At 48.9% G+C, this 16,616-nt stretch overlaps 1 protein-coding gene and 1 long non-coding RNA gene across 2 annotated transcripts in view; both read left to right on the forward strand.

Moving 5' to 3' along the window:
• The window catches only part of LOC310668685, a 62,607-nt gene that overhangs the window by 19,359 nt on the left and 26,632 nt on the right, over positions 1-16,616 (forward strand). The window lies entirely within an intron of this gene.
• The window catches only part of HDGFL2 (HDGF like 2), a 32,363-nt gene that overhangs the window by 12,384 nt on the left and 3,363 nt on the right, over positions 1-16,616 (forward strand). The window contains 9 exon segments of the mRNA XM_083421573.1: positions 286-406; positions 2,480-2,642; positions 6,662-6,740; positions 9,974-10,253; positions 10,941-11,038; positions 12,551-12,621; positions 13,185-13,255; positions 15,504-15,605; positions 15,907-16,126. Coding sequence (XP_083277699.1) covers positions 286-406; positions 2,480-2,642; positions 6,662-6,740; positions 9,974-10,253; positions 10,941-11,038; positions 12,551-12,621; positions 13,185-13,255; positions 15,504-15,605; positions 15,907-16,126 — 1,205 coding nt within the window.

Raw genomic sequence — 16,616 nt, forward strand, 5'->3', positions numbered from 1 at the left:
AGCCCCCCCTGCAAAGCAGCCCTGCAAAGCGGGGAATTTGTGAATTAGGCTGGTGTTACTCCAGTTACTGCTGTTGCAATTGGCACTGTGCTTACCTTGTAGGCACCTGAGCTCTGCATAGAGGAACGTGGCTTTTAGGCCCAGCCGTGCCCATTTTCTGTGCCCGTCAAGTAGGGATAATGGTTCTGATCAGTCTGTGAATCCTAGTTTTGCGCCTGAAATCAGGCTGGCTTTCCTGCTTAAAAGGTCCCCGTGTAGACTGCTTTCCCTCTTCCCCTGTGACAGGTCAGGGGGGGTTGGCCCCAAACCTAAATTCCTGTGTCTCCCTTCGCAGGACTTCACTCCAGAGAAGAAGCCTCCGCCAAGGGCTACACGAAGGGCGGCTGCAGGCGGCTGGAAGAAAAAGGTAAAGGGCTCTTTAAATGCAAAGGCCTCACTTGGGAGCCTGTTTTTAAAAGAAAAGCCTGACCAGCTTTTCAGATAACCTTTTAATCGAACAGCTTTTTAAAGAAATGCCTGAAGTAACTGATGCTTTGGTTTGAAGTATTGCTTATTCTGTTACATTTCACTCTCAAGAAGACCCATTTATCCTAAATAGAACCCAGTAAGGCAGGCGTGGGTGTGCAAAATATTTTTTTTTTAAATGTGATCTCAATGAGATTCCAAGATGAAATTTGGCAGGGAGCTCTTAGACATATGAAATAATCCTTTTGGGGGGGATTTTAAAATCATATTCCATTTTTAAAAATCGCTTTTAAAATTTGTAAAACTTACCGTATTTTTTGCTCTATAAGACTCACTTTTTCCCTCCTAAAAAGTAAGGGGAAATGTGCGTGCGTCTTATGGAGCGAATGCAGGCTGCGCAGCTATCCCAGAAGCCAGAACGGCAAGAGGGATCGCTGCTTTCACTGCGCAGCGATCCCTCTTGCTGTTCTGGCTTCTGAGATTCAGAATATTTTTTTTCTTGTTTTCCTCCTTCAAAAACTAGGTGCGTCTTGTGTTCTGGTGCATCTTATAGAGCGAAAAATACAGTACATTTAAAATTTAAAGTCCATGATGTGACATGCCGTATTCAAGCCCATGAAGTTCTGAAGAGATTGGTATTTTTAGTTTTGAAATGCTGTCAAACCTCGGCTCCCAAATGCCGAAAACTCCGGAAGTAAATGTTCCGGTTTTTGAAAGTTTTTCGGAAGCCGAACATCTGACGCAGCTTCTGCCTTAGTTCAGGAAGCTCCTTCATCCAGTCGGAAGCTGCGCCTCAGTTGTCGAACATTTCGGAAGCCAAACGGGCTTCCAGAACGGATTCACAATGTCCTTTCTTCTATCAGATCAAAATGAGCAGATAACAACAAAGGTTGCTAGGTTCATAGCAGGGGCAATCAGAATAAGGGCCACTTAATGACTGCAGATTCAGGACTTTAAATTGTCCTTTTATATCAAATTTCCTTTTTTGCGTGTACTGTAATGTTTTATTGTTGCTATGGCCATTGGCTAATGTGAATAAAGTTATATCTCTCTCTCTTCTGGAACGGATTACATTCGACAACTGAGGTTTGACTGTATCTCAATTCTGGCCTGAGCTTTTAAGGTTTCTGTAAGACCAAAATTGTCAGGGTTTTTGGTTTCGAAATTTCAGACCCTCATAACTTGACAAGAAGGTGAGAGAAAAAAAAATTAAAAACGGAGATTTGGGAACTTCCCTTATACTACTTTTAGGAAACTGAAACCAATATAAAATGGTAAGGCAAAAGTCATTGGATCACGTGGCATGGAATGACCCAGAAGGACCCTAGGAAGGCACTGTGGTGTAGTGGTTAGCGGTCTGTCGAACTAGGATGCAGGAGAATTTGGAACACAGCTGTCAAGTGGTGGGCAATTTGACCCTGTTGCTTTCATGCCCTGATCGATCGTTGGGTTGAAATAACCGGCAGACGAGTCGTTGGTGTTCATGTGGGAGGCATCTCCCCGACCAAGTGTCGGAGAGTCCCCTTTATTGTATTTTACCCCAATTGCCTCAGATATGCTTGGTGCTGATTGGTTACACGTGGGTTGCGTATAAGCGTTATATTATTTCATACACATACGAGGGGTTTACATGCAGGCATTACACATCACTAGGTAGAAAGAGCACAGGAACATTGTAATCTATGATTGATAGGGTGGTACGCAGAGATTCTATAGAGTGCACTTAACATTCTTCTAGTCTGTGGTGATAAACAGGGGATGTGTATAGTTAGATAGCAGGGTCATGACATCACTTAGAGACTAGGAACTTTCCGTGTAAGAGGGTTGTTTGGGAGGCAATGTGCCGGAACAGCGCCTACGCAGGACTCCAAGAATTCAACAGGAAAGCAACACAGGAAAGGGACACAGGAAGGCCACATTCTAGGCACACAGGACAGGGAATACTCTACACAGGTAGGGACACACATGCTCTGGCCTGGTAGGCGTCTCCTTGCATCGTGTTGTGTCTTGGCAGAAAATCGAATCGGGCTCCGACTCGGATGCCAAGGCTGATTCGGAGGAAGAGGAGGAGGACGACGACGACGACAGAGAGAATGCCAAGGCTCCCACACCCAAGTCTGATTCCGACTCCAACTCGGACGAGTCCGTCAAGAAGCCCTCCCGGGGACGGAAGCCGGGTAGGAGACCTGGTTTTCTTCCCGTAGCTCGGCCCGTTTATGGGTGTGTGTTGTGTGTTTTTGTCCAAAGGGTGAGTTGATGCCTTCAAAAATCTTCTTTGGCTGTCTTGGCATGAAATAGGTACTTCTTCAGCAAGCCCCCCCATGTTAGGGTTAAACCTGGCTCTTGCAGGCTGCAATGTCCAGCTGTTTGGGACTTCGTCTCCCAGCAGCTGCTCTGTGACTTGTCATGCTTCCCACCTCCACATCTCTGCTGAGCAAGAGCTAACTAACCTTTTTATTTGACCGTCAGTCAGAAAAAGGAACATTTGTCAGTACACAGTTAAAACATCGAAAAGATTTTTAAATTTAACCAACACTAAAATGGGTTAAACAGATAGCCCCATATCAATACAGTCAATTATAGTCTTGCGACGCTTAAAAGCTAAAAAAAAGAAATTTGGCCACCAAGGAAGGTATAGCTCTAGTGACATTATTTAGCAAGTTTTCTCCGGGTAGGAAGCTAAATTGACATAGAAGTGGGGCTATAAAATTTTGTCTAAGCTCTGCATAAGAAGCACAAGTCAAGAGAATGTGTTCGGTGGACTCAACCACACCCATGGCACAATGACAGGTTCTCTGGGCGTATGGTACTCCCCTGTACCTTCCCCACAATATCGCAGAATCAAGGACATTTAATCTAGTTGCTGTAAAAAGTCTGCGGTATTCCACATAGTAGATTTCTGCAAGGTAGGGGGCTGGTAAATCTGAGCAAGAGAGAACTGTGGGATGTTAGGTTGCGGCCCGTGCTAGTCCCACTCACGCACGAGGCTTTCTGCTTGTGCAACAGGATATCTTGCCCTCTCCTCCATGTGCGCTGTCAGTCAAGTCTTCCGGGCAGACTTGGGGGGGGCGGGTGGGAGTTCCATTGTGCAAGCGGAAAGCCTTGTGCTGCCGGTGAAACATTTGCCTTTAATGCTATGCTCTACAGGCAGCTCCCCATTTATGCGGGGGTTACGGCTCGCCGGTGAAATGGCATGTACAGTGGTGCCCCGCAAGACGAATGCCTCGCAAGACGGAAAACCTGCTAGACGAAAGGGTTTTCCGTTTTGGAGGTGCTTCGCAGGACGAATTTCCTATGGGTTTGCTTCGCAAGACGAAAATGTCTTGCGATTCCTGGGGGCTTTTTTTCACTCCCCACCCCCTTTTTCTAAGGCGCTAAGCTGCTAATAGCCTTTTAGCAGCTAATCCACTAATCCCTTAAGCCTTTAATAGCCGCTAAACCGCTAATAGCGCTAATCCGCTAATGGGGTTGCTTCGCAAGACGAAAAAACCGCTAGACGAAGAGACTCGCGGAACGGATTCTTTTCGTCTTGCGAGGCACCACTGTAGTTGGAAACTCCGTTGGGAAAGCCTGCAAATGCCCTCTGAGCCTCTGGAAACCCCCTGAAAAACCCCAGCAGCGCTTACCAGGCTGGCCAAGCTCTGCCACAACCACTCCCTCCAAACCTCCTTGCTCAAACTCCCAACTCTCCACAGGCTTCATTGATCTGTTGCAAAGGCTCCTGGGATTGCACTTGCAAAGTCTTGTGGGATTGCCGGGTGCTCCTTTCGTGCCTTTTTTGCCTTTTCTGGGCTGTTTTTGCCATTTTTAAAGCCATTTCCAGGTTGTGTGCGGTCGTGCGTCAAGTGGCGCGTCAATTGGTCGTTTCTTGTATTCCTTCCATTGTATTGCCAAGCAACCTGTTCCTTTCCTGACAAAGATTTCTTCTTGCATGACAAAACATTTCCCCTCCCCTGCCCCCCCCCATCTGTTCTGTGGGCTCTCCCAACCGTCTGAAGCAGATCTGGGGAGGACCAGCGCAATGAGTATTGCCCCCTGGGTCTGCTGTAGCATGCCATGAGTTCATCGGGCACATTTGTCCTTGTGTGGGAAAGAGGAGGAGATTACAAACCTTCTGGTGCGTTAAAATCATATGGAAAACTCAGAAGTAAATAACCTGTTATCATTGCTACTATACCAGCACTACGGCTGCTGCTTCTGTCTATTGATTTACATACTGCCTAATGCCTAGGCTGTCTTCTGAGTGGTTTGCAAAGTATGAAATCCCAGGTTAAGGGGTGATATGATAGCCATGTTCAAATATATAAAAGGATGTCACATAGAGGAGGGAGAAAGGTTGTTTTCTGCTGCTCCAGAGAAGCAGACACGGAGCAATGGATCCAAACTACAAGAAAGAAGATTCCACCTAAACATTAGGAAGAACCTCCTGACAGTAAGAGCTGTTCGACAGTGGAATTTGCTGCCAAGGAGTGTGGTGGAGTCTCCTTCTTTGGAGGTCTTTAAGCAGAGGCTTGGCAACCATATGTCAGGAGTGCTCTGATGGTGTTTCCTGCTTGGCAGGGGGTTGGACTCGATGGCCCTTGTGGTCTCTTCCAGCTCTATGATTCTATGAAATGCACCATAGAACTGTATGGTAAGAATAATACAAGGCTAAAAGCAGGAGATCCTTCTCAAGGGATCAAGAGAATGCTTGTGTAAGCAGGTGTGTGCGTCAACAGACACCTGAGTGTCATTTGATTCGGGGCGACTGTTTCTCTCCCTGTTTGCGGGATTCCAAGAGGCGCTAGAAACAGGGAACAGTAAGCCCACAGCTTGCGCACATCCAGCTTTATGCACTTGGCAAAAAAAAAAAAATTAAAAAAGAGGGTGGAAAGAGGCCAGGCGCCCGAGGAAAAAGGCTTGGGCACATTGACCCAATTTGTTTTGACCATACGCAATTTTGGCTTTAGGCCAGAACGTAACCCCAGTGTAAGCTGAGGGCATGCTGGACTGGACTGATCTAGCAGGACTCTTCCTATCCGCTGGTTCCCTCGCACATTGGAAGCATTTTTACATCAGTAAGACAGACCGTTCCCTCGCAAGCTTAATGGTCTACATGCACGATGCAAAGGGAAGAGTAGGGTAAAGGGACCCCTGACTGTTAGGTCCAGTCGTGACCGACTCTGGGGTTGTGGCGCTCATCTCGCTTTATTGGCTGAGGGAGCCGGCGTTTGTTCGGAGACAGCTTCCAGGTCATGTGGCCAGCAGGACTAAGCCGCTTCTGGTGAACCAGAACAGCGCACGGAAACGCCGTTTACCTTCCCGCCGGAGTGGGAGTGCCCATACCTGTTTATCTACTTGCACTTTGACGTGCTTTTGAACTGCTAGGTGGGCAGGAGCTGGGACCAAGCAACAGGCGCTCACCCCGTCATGGGGATTTGAACTGCTGACCTTCTGATCGGCAAGCCCAAAAGGCTCAGTGGTTTGGACCACAGCGCCACCTGTGCCCATTGCCCAGGACTGGCATGAGGAGCAGAATGCAATGTCAGCCCCACTCAGTGGCACATTGCTGGCAAAACCACCGCCCAGCCCCCTGAGTCCCTCCGCCAACAATGCTGGCTGGAGGAAGTCAAGAAGCAGGCGTCTCCACTGTATTTAGGGTCAGCAGATGGAAGGTGATAAGGTTTTTCCATGGCCTGATGCATGCCCATCAACCGTCACCGGACACCCCAGATCTCCCAGGATGTCCCGTTTTGGCTCCCGCAAGAACACAGCCTCGAAAGACGCCCATTTCTCAGGGGCTGTGCTGTGGGATGTGATACATGCTGTAATGGTTCTAGGGGTTGCTCGTGCGTAAATTGGCGCCACACCTGGGTGGGCTGCCTGAGTGAACCCTTTCTGTCACAGGGATTCGAACTGCTGACCTTCTGATCGGCAAGTCCTAGGCTCTGTGGTTTAACCCACAGCGCCACGGAAGCAAACTCGGGCACCTGCAATGCCCAGTCCAAATGGAAGGGGTTCGAGGAAAGGAGCAGCCCTGCTTCCCTTCTCCCCCTCCGCCGCAGCCGAGTTCCTGCGTCACTCATGCCCTTCCCCGAGTCACAGGAAAAGACTGCAGCTTTTTCCATGGGATGCGGGCGGGTTGCTTCGCTTGAGGAACTGGGTGGCTAGGAGATGGCTAGAGCTAATTCTCAACTCCTTCCTCTCCCCTCGGCAGCAGCGGAAAAGCCGCCCCCGAAGCCTCGTGGGAGGAAACCAAAGGCAGAGAGGCTTCCTAGCAGCTCCAGCAGCGACAGGTGAGCAAAGGTGGGGCTGTCGTGAGCACCGCGGCCATCACTGCTTAATGCGGGATCCTAGAGCCGGGGTCCTCGGACCAGCAGGCACGTCTCAAGTGTAGAGAGGGTGCCGTGGGCATCAATTGCAAAGTGGCTGTTGGGGGTGGGACGGCATAGCACAGAATTTGGGAGACCCTCCCAATAACGTTGTGCTTGTCGGGAAATCCCCTATGTCCTGCCGGTCCTGACTCTGGAGATCACACAATGATTAGTCGCACACACTAAGTGCTATTGTTGTTTGATAACAACAGAGAACATTCCCCTTTCCCCCTCTCTTTTACACACACAAACGCTCATATATACAGTCACAAATGTCCTGTATATATTTCCACTCTCTCTCTGCACAAGTGCACCGTATGGAGAAGCGCTGAAGAGGCAGGTCAGGAAATGTTCTTGCCTGCCTGCCTTTAATAATAATAATAATAATAATAATAATAATAATACAGTGGTGCCCTGCAAGACGAATGCCTCGCAAGACGGAAAACCCACTAGACGAAAGGGTTTTCCGTTTTGGAGGTGCTTCGCAGGACGAATTTGCTATGGGCTTGCTTCGCAAGACGAAAATGTCTTGCGATTCCTGGGGGTGTTTTTTCGCTCCCCACCCCCTTTTTCTAAGGCACTAAGCTGCTAATAGCCTTTTAGCAGCTAATCCGCTAATCCCTTAAGCCTTTAATAGCCGCTAATAGCCGCTAAACCGCTAATAGCGCTAATCCACTAATGGGCTTGCTTCGCAAGACGAAAAAACCACTAGACGAAGAGACTCACGGAATGGATTCTTTTCGTCTTGCGAGGCACCACTGTAATAATTTTTTATTTATACCCCGCCCTCCCCAGCCAAGGCCGGGCTCAGGGCGGCTTACAAGCAATAATAAAAACAAGACGAATGATTACAACTTAAAAACAAAAGTAAAATACAACATTAAAATAATGGAACATTAAAATATTAAAATGTAGCCTCATCGCAGGAGGAGAAGGAAAAGAAAAAAGAAAGAGAGGGAGGGAGGGAATCAAATTGGCTCCAAGCCAAAGGCCAGGCGGAACAACTCTGTCTTACAGGCCCTGCGGAAAGAAATCAGATCCTGCAGGGCCCTGGTCTCATGAGGCAGAGCGTTCCACCAGGCCGGAGCCAGCGGTAAAAAGGCCCTGGCTCTGGTTGAAGCCAATCTAACTTCCTTAGGGCCCGGGACCACTAGGGTGTTGCTATTTATGGACCTTGAGGCTCTCCGTGGGGCATACCAGGAGAGGCGGTCCCGTAGGTACGAGGGTCCTAGGCCGTGAAGGGCTTTAAAGGTCAAAAGCAGCACCTGCCTGTGCGTCTCCGAACACAATTCAAAGTGTTGGTGTTGACCTAAATGGCCTCGGCCCAGTAGACCTGAAGGAGCGTCTCCACCCCCATCGTTCAGCCCAGACGCTGAGGTCCAGCACCGAGGGCCTTCTGGCGGTTCCCTCATTGCGAGAAGCAAAGCTACAGGGAACCAGGCAGAGGGCCTTCTCGATAGTGGCGCCCGCCTTGTGGAACGCCCTCCCATCAGATGTCAAAGAGATATACAACTACCTGACATTTAGAAGACATCTGAAGGGTCAGGGAAGTTTTTAATGTGTGACATTTTAATGTATTTTTCAATCTTTGTTGGAAGCTGCCCAGAGTGGCTGGGGAGACCCACCCAGATGGGCGGGGTACAAATAAATTATTATTATTATTATTATTATTATTATTATTATTATTATTATTATTCTCTCATCCATCCTTCCTCCTCTCCCCCGCCCTTTGAGAAATGCATCATAGAGACTTCCATTTAGCACTGCCTTGCAGGCCACTTTGAGAAAGCACATAATTTCTTCCTGCCCCCCCCCCCCCAGGCTGCAGGTGACAGTGTGGCTCAAAAACCTGCACACACAGGTGAAAAGATGCCATTTCTTCACATGTCACTGTCCTGTTGATTTTCCACTCGTTCGCCACTCCTGCTACTGATTTGGCAAATTCCAAAATGCAACAGGGCACTCTGTGAGTGCCGGTTGGCTGTTTTGGCCACGCCAAGCTTCCTCAACCTCGGCCCTCCAGATGTTTTTGGCCTACAACTCCCATGATCCCTAGCTAGCAGGACCCAGTGGTCAGGGATGCTGGGAATTGTAGTCTCAAAACATCTGGAGGGCTGAGGTTGAAGTTTGCGCCACACCTTCTCGTGGGACTTACGAATTCTGTGTTCCTCTGTGCATCTCTCTTTTTCTCTCTCCTTAGCTTAGTGGAAGAGAGTCTTGGCTTTTTGGAGCACAGTAGGGTGTGGGTGTCTCTGTGTGAGTTTCAGAGAACAGTGGTGCCTCGGGTTAAGTACTTAATTCGTTCCGGAGGTCCGTTGTTAACCTGAAACTGTTCTTCACCTGAAGCACCACTTTAGCTGATGGGGCCTCCTGCTGCTGCCGTGCCGCCGGAGCATGATTTCTGTTCTCATCCTGAAGCAAAGTTCTTAACCTGAAGCCCTATTTCTGGGTTAGCAGAGTCTGTAACCTGAAGCGTTTGTAACCTGAAGCGCATGTAACCTGAGGTACCACTGTGTTACTGTTATTTTAACAACTAAAGCAGACTTAATTCCAAACTGCTTTATCCAGGCGGAATCCAGATTAGAGGAAGAAAATACACACTCACATATATGCAGCCACAAATGTACCGTATTTTTCGCTCTATAAGACGCACCAGACCACAAGACGCACCTAGTTTTTGGAGGAGGAAAACAAGAAAAAAAATATTCTGAATCTCAGAAGCCAGAACAGCAAGAGGCATCGCTGCGCAGTGAAAGCAGCGATCCCTCTTCCTGTTCTGGCTTCTGGGATAGCTGCGCAGCCTGCATTCGCTCCATAAGACGCACACACATTTCCCCTTACTTTTTAGGAGGGGGAAAGTGAGTCTTATAGAACAAGAAATACGGTATATCTTTCCACTCTTTCTCTCTGCACAAGTGCACATCTTACCTCCCAGCCCCCCCTGAGCTGGGACCAAGCAGTGCAGGCAACTGAAATAAAGGACCGACTAGTCTTGTAGCATTTACGCAGGACATTCAATGATGTGGCTTGCTGCGGTCGCCACATCAAGGCACTGTGCAACCTTTTTAACAAGTCTGGCGCTCGGCAGTAGCCAGGAGCTCGCATCCCGCTTCGTCTGCAGTCCTTTATTGTCTCTTGCCTGCTTCCCCTCCCAGCGACAGTGACAGCGACGTGGACCGCATCAGTGAGTGGAAGCGGCGCGACGAGGAGCGCCGCCGGGAGCTGGAGGAGAAGCGGAAGCGCGAGCAGGAGGAGGAGCTACGCCGCCTCCGGGAGCAGGAGCGGGAAGAGAAGGAGCGGAAAAAGGAGAAGGCCGAGAAGGGGGAGGTGGAGCACTCGGACAGCGACAGCAGTGTGGACAACGAGGTCCCCAAGAAGAGCAAGAAGGGGCGGCCCAAGGCCCCATCGTCTTCCGACTCTGAAGTGGAGAAAGAGGTGAGCTGGCAAGGCAGGGATGGGAGCCCCCTGGGAAAGGGGCCAGGCTGAACTTCATCTAATAATAATAATAATAATAAGGTAAAGGTAAAGGGACCCCTGACCATTAGGTCCAGTCGTGTATGACTCTGGGGTTGTGGCGCTCATCTCGCTTTATTGGCCCAGGGATCCGGCGTACAGCTTCCGGGTCATGTGGCCAGCAGGACTAAGCCGCTTCTGGCGAACCAGAGCAGCGCATGGAAACGCCGTTTACCTTCCCGCCGGAGTGGTACCTATTTATCTACTTGCACTTTGACGTGCTTTTGAACTGCTAGGTTGGCAGGAGCAGGGACCGAGCAATGGGAGCTCACCCCGTCACGGGGGTTCGAACCGCTGACCTTCTGATCGGCAAGTCCTAAGCTCTGTGGTTTAACCCACAGCGCCACCCGTGTCCCTGCAGTGAGACCACTGAAAAGGCCTGTTCTCTTGCCTTCCCTGGCTGGGCCTCAGATGACGACGGAAGTGTCTGGGCTAGTTCATAGAGGGAGTGGCGGTCCTTTGAGGCATTGCAGTCCTGAGCTTGTACATAGGAAAGCAGCTATTTTACCATAGCCCTGCAAAGATCAAAGAGCAGGGGAAGCCTGGGAGGTTTTTCACTGGGATGTTATAGCCTATCTTGTGACCTTCTCGTTTTCTTCCCCCCTCCAGGTGAAAAAGCCTCTGAAGAAGCAGCAGTCCTCCGAGATCTCAAGGAAACAGAGTCAAAAGGAGAAGAGGGGCCAAGGAGAAGAGAAGACCCGGAACAGGTTATATAATAATCATAATAATCATAAATTTATTATTTATACACCGCCCATCTGGCTGGATTTCCCCAGCCACTCTGGGCGGCCCCCAACAGAATATTAAAAACACGATAGAACATCCAACATTAAAAACTTCCCTAAACAGGGCTGCCTTCAGATGTCTTCTGAAAATCAGATAGTTGCTTATTTCCTTGACATCTGATGGGAGAGCGTTCCACAGGGCGGGCGCCACCACCGAGAAGGCCCTCTGCCTGGTTCCCTGGAACTTGGCCTCTCGCAGTGAGGGAACCGCCAGAAGGCCCTCGGAGCTGGACCTCAGTTGTCCGGGCTGAACGATGGGGGTGGAGACGCTCCTTCAGGTATACTGGGCCGAGGCCATATGCCTCAGCCTAGTATACCTGAGTCAGTTTCCAACATGCTTTGAGGAGGGAAGTTTAATGTAGTTTGATTAAACTGCTTGGGGCAACTTTCCTCTTCCTCATCTTCTTCATTTTAGTATGTCACCCTTCATCCGTAAATCTCAGGGCAGCTCACAGCATACCTAGGAAGAGCTGCTTTAGTGAGCTGGGAGAAAAAACTAGTGCCAAGCATTAAACGTACGTTCCCTTTGGTAGGAGTTTCCTCCAAGCACATTGAGAACTGAATTTGTCAATGCAGCTTTCCCTTGCCCATTTATGGGCCCGTCCATATCATTCAGATCTTGGGTCTTGAATCGAGCTTGGAAACAGTTTGGTGACCAGTGAAGTCCTTTTATTACTGGCAATATTGATTATAGATTATAGATGGGCTTTTTCTAGAGCCCGCTTTGAGACAATGCCCTCAGCAGTGCTGTACTGCAAATTCACGCGGGTACCAATGCATGCGCGTCTCTGCCCCTGTATGTCTAATAAGGTAGAATCTGTCACACACATCCTTCTATTTTGCAAATTTTATAGTGAAGAACGAGTTCAATTTATTTTGCCGCTTTTATCAAAATTTATACCCCTACAACATTATCTGGAATCCTCCCCCGAAATTTTACGAAAATACCTTCTGGAAGATTCCTCAAGCTCAATATCATATGAGGTGGCCAAATTTTGCACTTTAGTAATCAGGAAGCGTAAATCTCCTCTGTTGAATGGCACAATGCGAAGTTCCCTTGTGTAATCCTTTTTCTTTTTCTTTCTTTTTCTGATGCCATTGTTGAATTCTCTTTGTCTGATCTTGTGATGTTTAGTGTTACTGGCTTTTGCCGCAATAAAACTTGAACTTGAATACTGGCAAGGAATGTGCCCAGCAAGCAGTCCCAGTTTAGAGTCTTGTGGCCAGTTCTTCGTTAGCTCCAGTTTCTGGGCCACCTTCAGGGGCAGCCCCACATACGGCACGTTGCAGTAGTCAAACCAACTAGCTGCAGACCTTAACATTTTAGGGAGCTTTGGGTTGCCCGTTTGCAGGTTTCCGCCCCGGCATGGAGTAGACACAATCTTCTTCTTAGCACCAGTTCTGCTTCTTACCTCCTTCTTCTTCTGTCTCTAGAGCTTTGAAAGCAGAACGAGGCCGGAAAAAGTCAGAGGTGCTCCCTGAAAGGAGGGTGGAGAAGAAAAAAGGTAAAAAAACGAAAAACTGGCTGGAAAAAGGGATATGTGACTGGAGCGTGAGTTTGCTTTGGTGATGGGGTTGGTAGGCGGGAAAGTGACGTGCTTTTCCCGGCTTTCAAAAAACCTTTCCGCTGCGGAAATGACCGGCAGAATCCAAGACCAGGGAGAAGAGCTGGTGGAAGAAGATTGCAAGAAATTTAAAGACTATCTACAGAAATATTGCAAAATTAATGAATGTTAGAATGATGTTGGATTGTGGTTAAGGGGTTTTTAGCAATAATGTTATGAAAGAATATGCAAACATGGAATGTTAACAGGTGGAAAGTTAAAGCTATAATATATTAAGATCAAGATGAAGATAAAGGAAAAGAGGGAAAGGATTTGCTGAATAAATAAATTGAATTGGAATACAAAGAGGGGAGGTGTGGGGAGGTCCAATAAACAAGCAAATGCAAGATATGTCATGAAGGATTGAATTGTTTTTAATTGTTTTTTACTTTTGTATTTTTCTTTTTGTGAAAATCTCAATAAAATATTATTATTAAAAAAAAAAACCTTTCCGCTGTCTGCAGAACCCACGATCGAGGAGAAACTCCAGAAGTTGCACAGCGAGATCAAGTTTGCCCTGAAAGTCGACAATCCGGTAAGCTAGAGCCCCTTATCTCCTTTGAGCCTGTTTCCCCCCGGAAAGCTCTCCTTACAAGTCCCTGGCTTGCCTGCAGGTTCCTGCCCACCTTTAGGATTTGCTTGCCGTTTCTGCTGCTGGAAAACTCTTCTGTGTGATGCCCTCCTGAGGCAGGTGTGGGGGTCCTTCTGCCAAATGGTGCAGGATTCCAACCCCTGCCATTCCTGACATGCTGTTAGACATGCTGATGGCAGTTATGGGTGCATCCAGAAGTGGAGGGCCGCAGGTCCCCCCAGTCCTGGAGCCGAGGAGACGGGTCTCTTGTTCCACTGTTTCCCCCTTCTTCTATGCCGTGAACTGCAGTGGAACATCCAGACATACAACCCCCCTCCCTTTCCACCTGCGCTCTGAGTTGGTACAGGCCAGGGGACAGGACATCCCCAGGTGATGCTTCTAATGGTATAAGCAGTGTATAACTGAAGGAGCGTCTCCACCCCCATCGCTCAGCCCAGACACTGGGGTCCAGCACCAAGGACCATCTAGTGAATCATAGAGTTGGAAGAGACCACAAGGGCCATCGAGTCCAACCCCCTGCCAAGCAGGAAACACCATCAGAGCACTCCTGACATATGGTTGTCAAGCCTCTGCTTAAAGACCTCCAAAGAAGGAGACTCCACCACACTCCTTGGCAGCAAATTCCACTGCCGAACAGCTCTTACTGTCAGGAAGTTCTTCCTAATGTTTAGGTGGAATCTTCTTTCTTGTAGTTTGGATCCATTGCTCCGTGTCCGCTTCTCTGGAGCAGCAGAAAACAACCTTTCTCCCTCCTCTATGTGACATCCTTTTATATATTTGAACATGGCTATCATATCACCCCTTAACCTCCTCTTCTCCAGGCTAAACATGCCCAGCTCCCTTAGCCGTTCCTCATAAGGCATCGTTTCCAGGCCTTGGACCATTTTGGTTGCCCTCCTCTGGACCCGTTCCAGTTTGTCAGTGTCCTTCTTGAACTAGTGGTTCCCTCACTGCGAGAAGTGAAGTTACAGGGAACCAAGCAAGGGGGCCTTCTCGGTAGTGGCACCCTCCCTGTGGAACGCCCTCCCATCACATGTCAAGGAGATGAGTAACTACAACTTTTGGAAGACATCTGAAGTCAGCTCTGTATGGGGAGGTTTTTAATGTTTGGTGTTTTGTGGTGTTTCAGATATTTTGTCGGGAGCTGTCAAGAGCAGCTGGAGCAACCCAGTTAGATGGGCGGCTAATCATCACCATTACCATTATTGTTGTTCTTTTTTTTAATATAATTTTATTAAGGTTTCCATATTTTATTACATTTCAGTATCAAAAAATAACTTAAGACATTGCTTAAATAAAGCGTCAACATCCTTCTTTCCCTCTAACAGATTTCCGTATCTCATTACCAATTTCTCCACATTCCTAAGTTCACTTTTTTTACCTTAAATCAATCTTTTAACAATCACCTATTTACAAGTAAATCGGCTCCTTAATTTCCCATTACCAAACATTTCAACTTAAACCTACAAACATATTCAACTGATTTCAATTTTCTTTCATATAGAGTATAAATTTGCCCCAGTCCTTTTGGAACAATTATTGTTGTTCTTGTCGTTATTATAATTACCGTATTTTTCGCCCTATAGGACGCACTTTTTCCCCTCCAAAAATGAAGGGGAAATGTGTGTGCGTCTTATGGGGCGAATGCAGGCTTTCGCTGAAGCCTGGAGAGCGAGAGGGGTCGGTGCGCAGCGACCCCTCTCGCCCTCCAGCCTTCAGGAAGCTATCCGCAAGTCTTGCAAGCCCAGCGGGAGGTCCCGCGGGCTCGCAAGGCTTGCGGGCAGCAGCCTGCAGCCCACAAGCTCGGGGGATAGCGGGGAGGCGGAGCGCCGCCACCCCGACCTGATCTGGAGGCTGGCGGGGGGGGGGAGAGAAACAAGCTAGCTTCTCCCCCCCCCCACAAGCCCCACAAACTCAGGGGACAGCGGGGCAAGCCGCTGCCCCACGGAGGCTAGAGAGGCTGTCCCTGAAGGCAGAAGAGGGAGACGGAGCGCTCCGTCTCCCTCTTCTAGCTTGGGGATGGCTGTGCAAACCTGGGGGGAAATAAAAATTTTTTCCTTGATTCCCCCCCCCCAAAAAAAAAACCTAGGTGCGTCCTATAGGGCGAAAAATACGGTATTCTGTGTAAGCAGTTTTTGTGTAAGCTCCAGTGGGCCAAATGGTCACTGTGCCCAAAATCCTGTTTCTCTAGGATGTCAAGAGGTGTCTGAGTGCGTTGGAAGAACTGGGCAGCCTTCAGGTCACCTCTCAGATCCTCCAGAAGCACACAAACGTCGTGGCCACACTGAAAAAGGTAAGAGGGTGTGGTGGGTGGGATTGGGGAGGCCCCACTACTTATGCACAGCCGTGAGGACGCGGGTGGCGCTGTGGTCTAAACCACTGAGCCTCTTGGGCTTACCGATCCGTAGGTTGGCGGTTTGAATCTGTGCAACGGAGTGAGCTCCCGTTGCTCTGTCCCAGCTCCTGCCAACCTAGCAGTTCGAAAGCACGCCAGTGCAAGTAGATAAATAGGTACCACCGTCTTTTACATTTTATGTCTACACCACCGTGCCTAATTTGAAAGCGTCTAAAATGCCGTGTTTGTTTGTAATAAGATTCGGCGTTACAAGGCCAACAAAGAAGTGATGGAGAAGGCAGCCGAGGTCTACACATGCCTGAAGTCCCGCGTCCTGGGGCCAAAGGTTGGGGCGAACCAGAAAGTCAACAGGACTGATTCGGAGAAGGAGAAGGACAAAGGGGAGGGGGACAAAGGCAAGGAGAAGCTGCCTGAAGGAGAAAGGCAGAATGAGACAGGCGAGGAAGAGACGAGTGCTGGTAAGAGGCTGGCGGCAAGAGGGGGGTTGGGGTTGGTTGGGAGGGAGGGACAGGCAGGGAAGGGACTCGGAGATTGATCCCACTCTCTTCAATCAGCCTTCCTCAATCCTTCACAGCCAGGTAATCCAAGTGGGAAGTGGTGGAGGAACTGGGAGGAGCTTAATCTTTTTATAACAGATGTCAGGGACTGGCTGGATGCAGAGGGAGTGGTGGGAGGCACCAGCTAGGGAAACCCCATGGGAAGAAGGCTCAAAGCCAGGGGAGTGGTTGTGGGATGATGCTAGGGATGCGGGTGACATTGTGGTCGAAACCACTGAGCCTCTTAGACTTGCCGACCGGAAGGTCAGTGGTTCAAATCCCAGCGACTGAGTGAGCTCCCATTGCTCTGTCCCAGCTCCTGCCAACCTAGCAGTTCAAAAGCATGCCAGTGCATGTAAATAAATACCGTATTTTTTGCTCTATAAGACTCACTTTTCCCCTCCTAAAAAGT

The sequence above is a fragment of the Podarcis tiliguerta genome, assembly GCF_965153285.1.
Source record: "Podarcis tiliguerta genome assembly, chromosome: 18".
Lineage (NCBI taxonomy): Eukaryota > Metazoa > Chordata > Lepidosauria > Squamata > Lacertidae > Podarcis > Podarcis tiliguerta.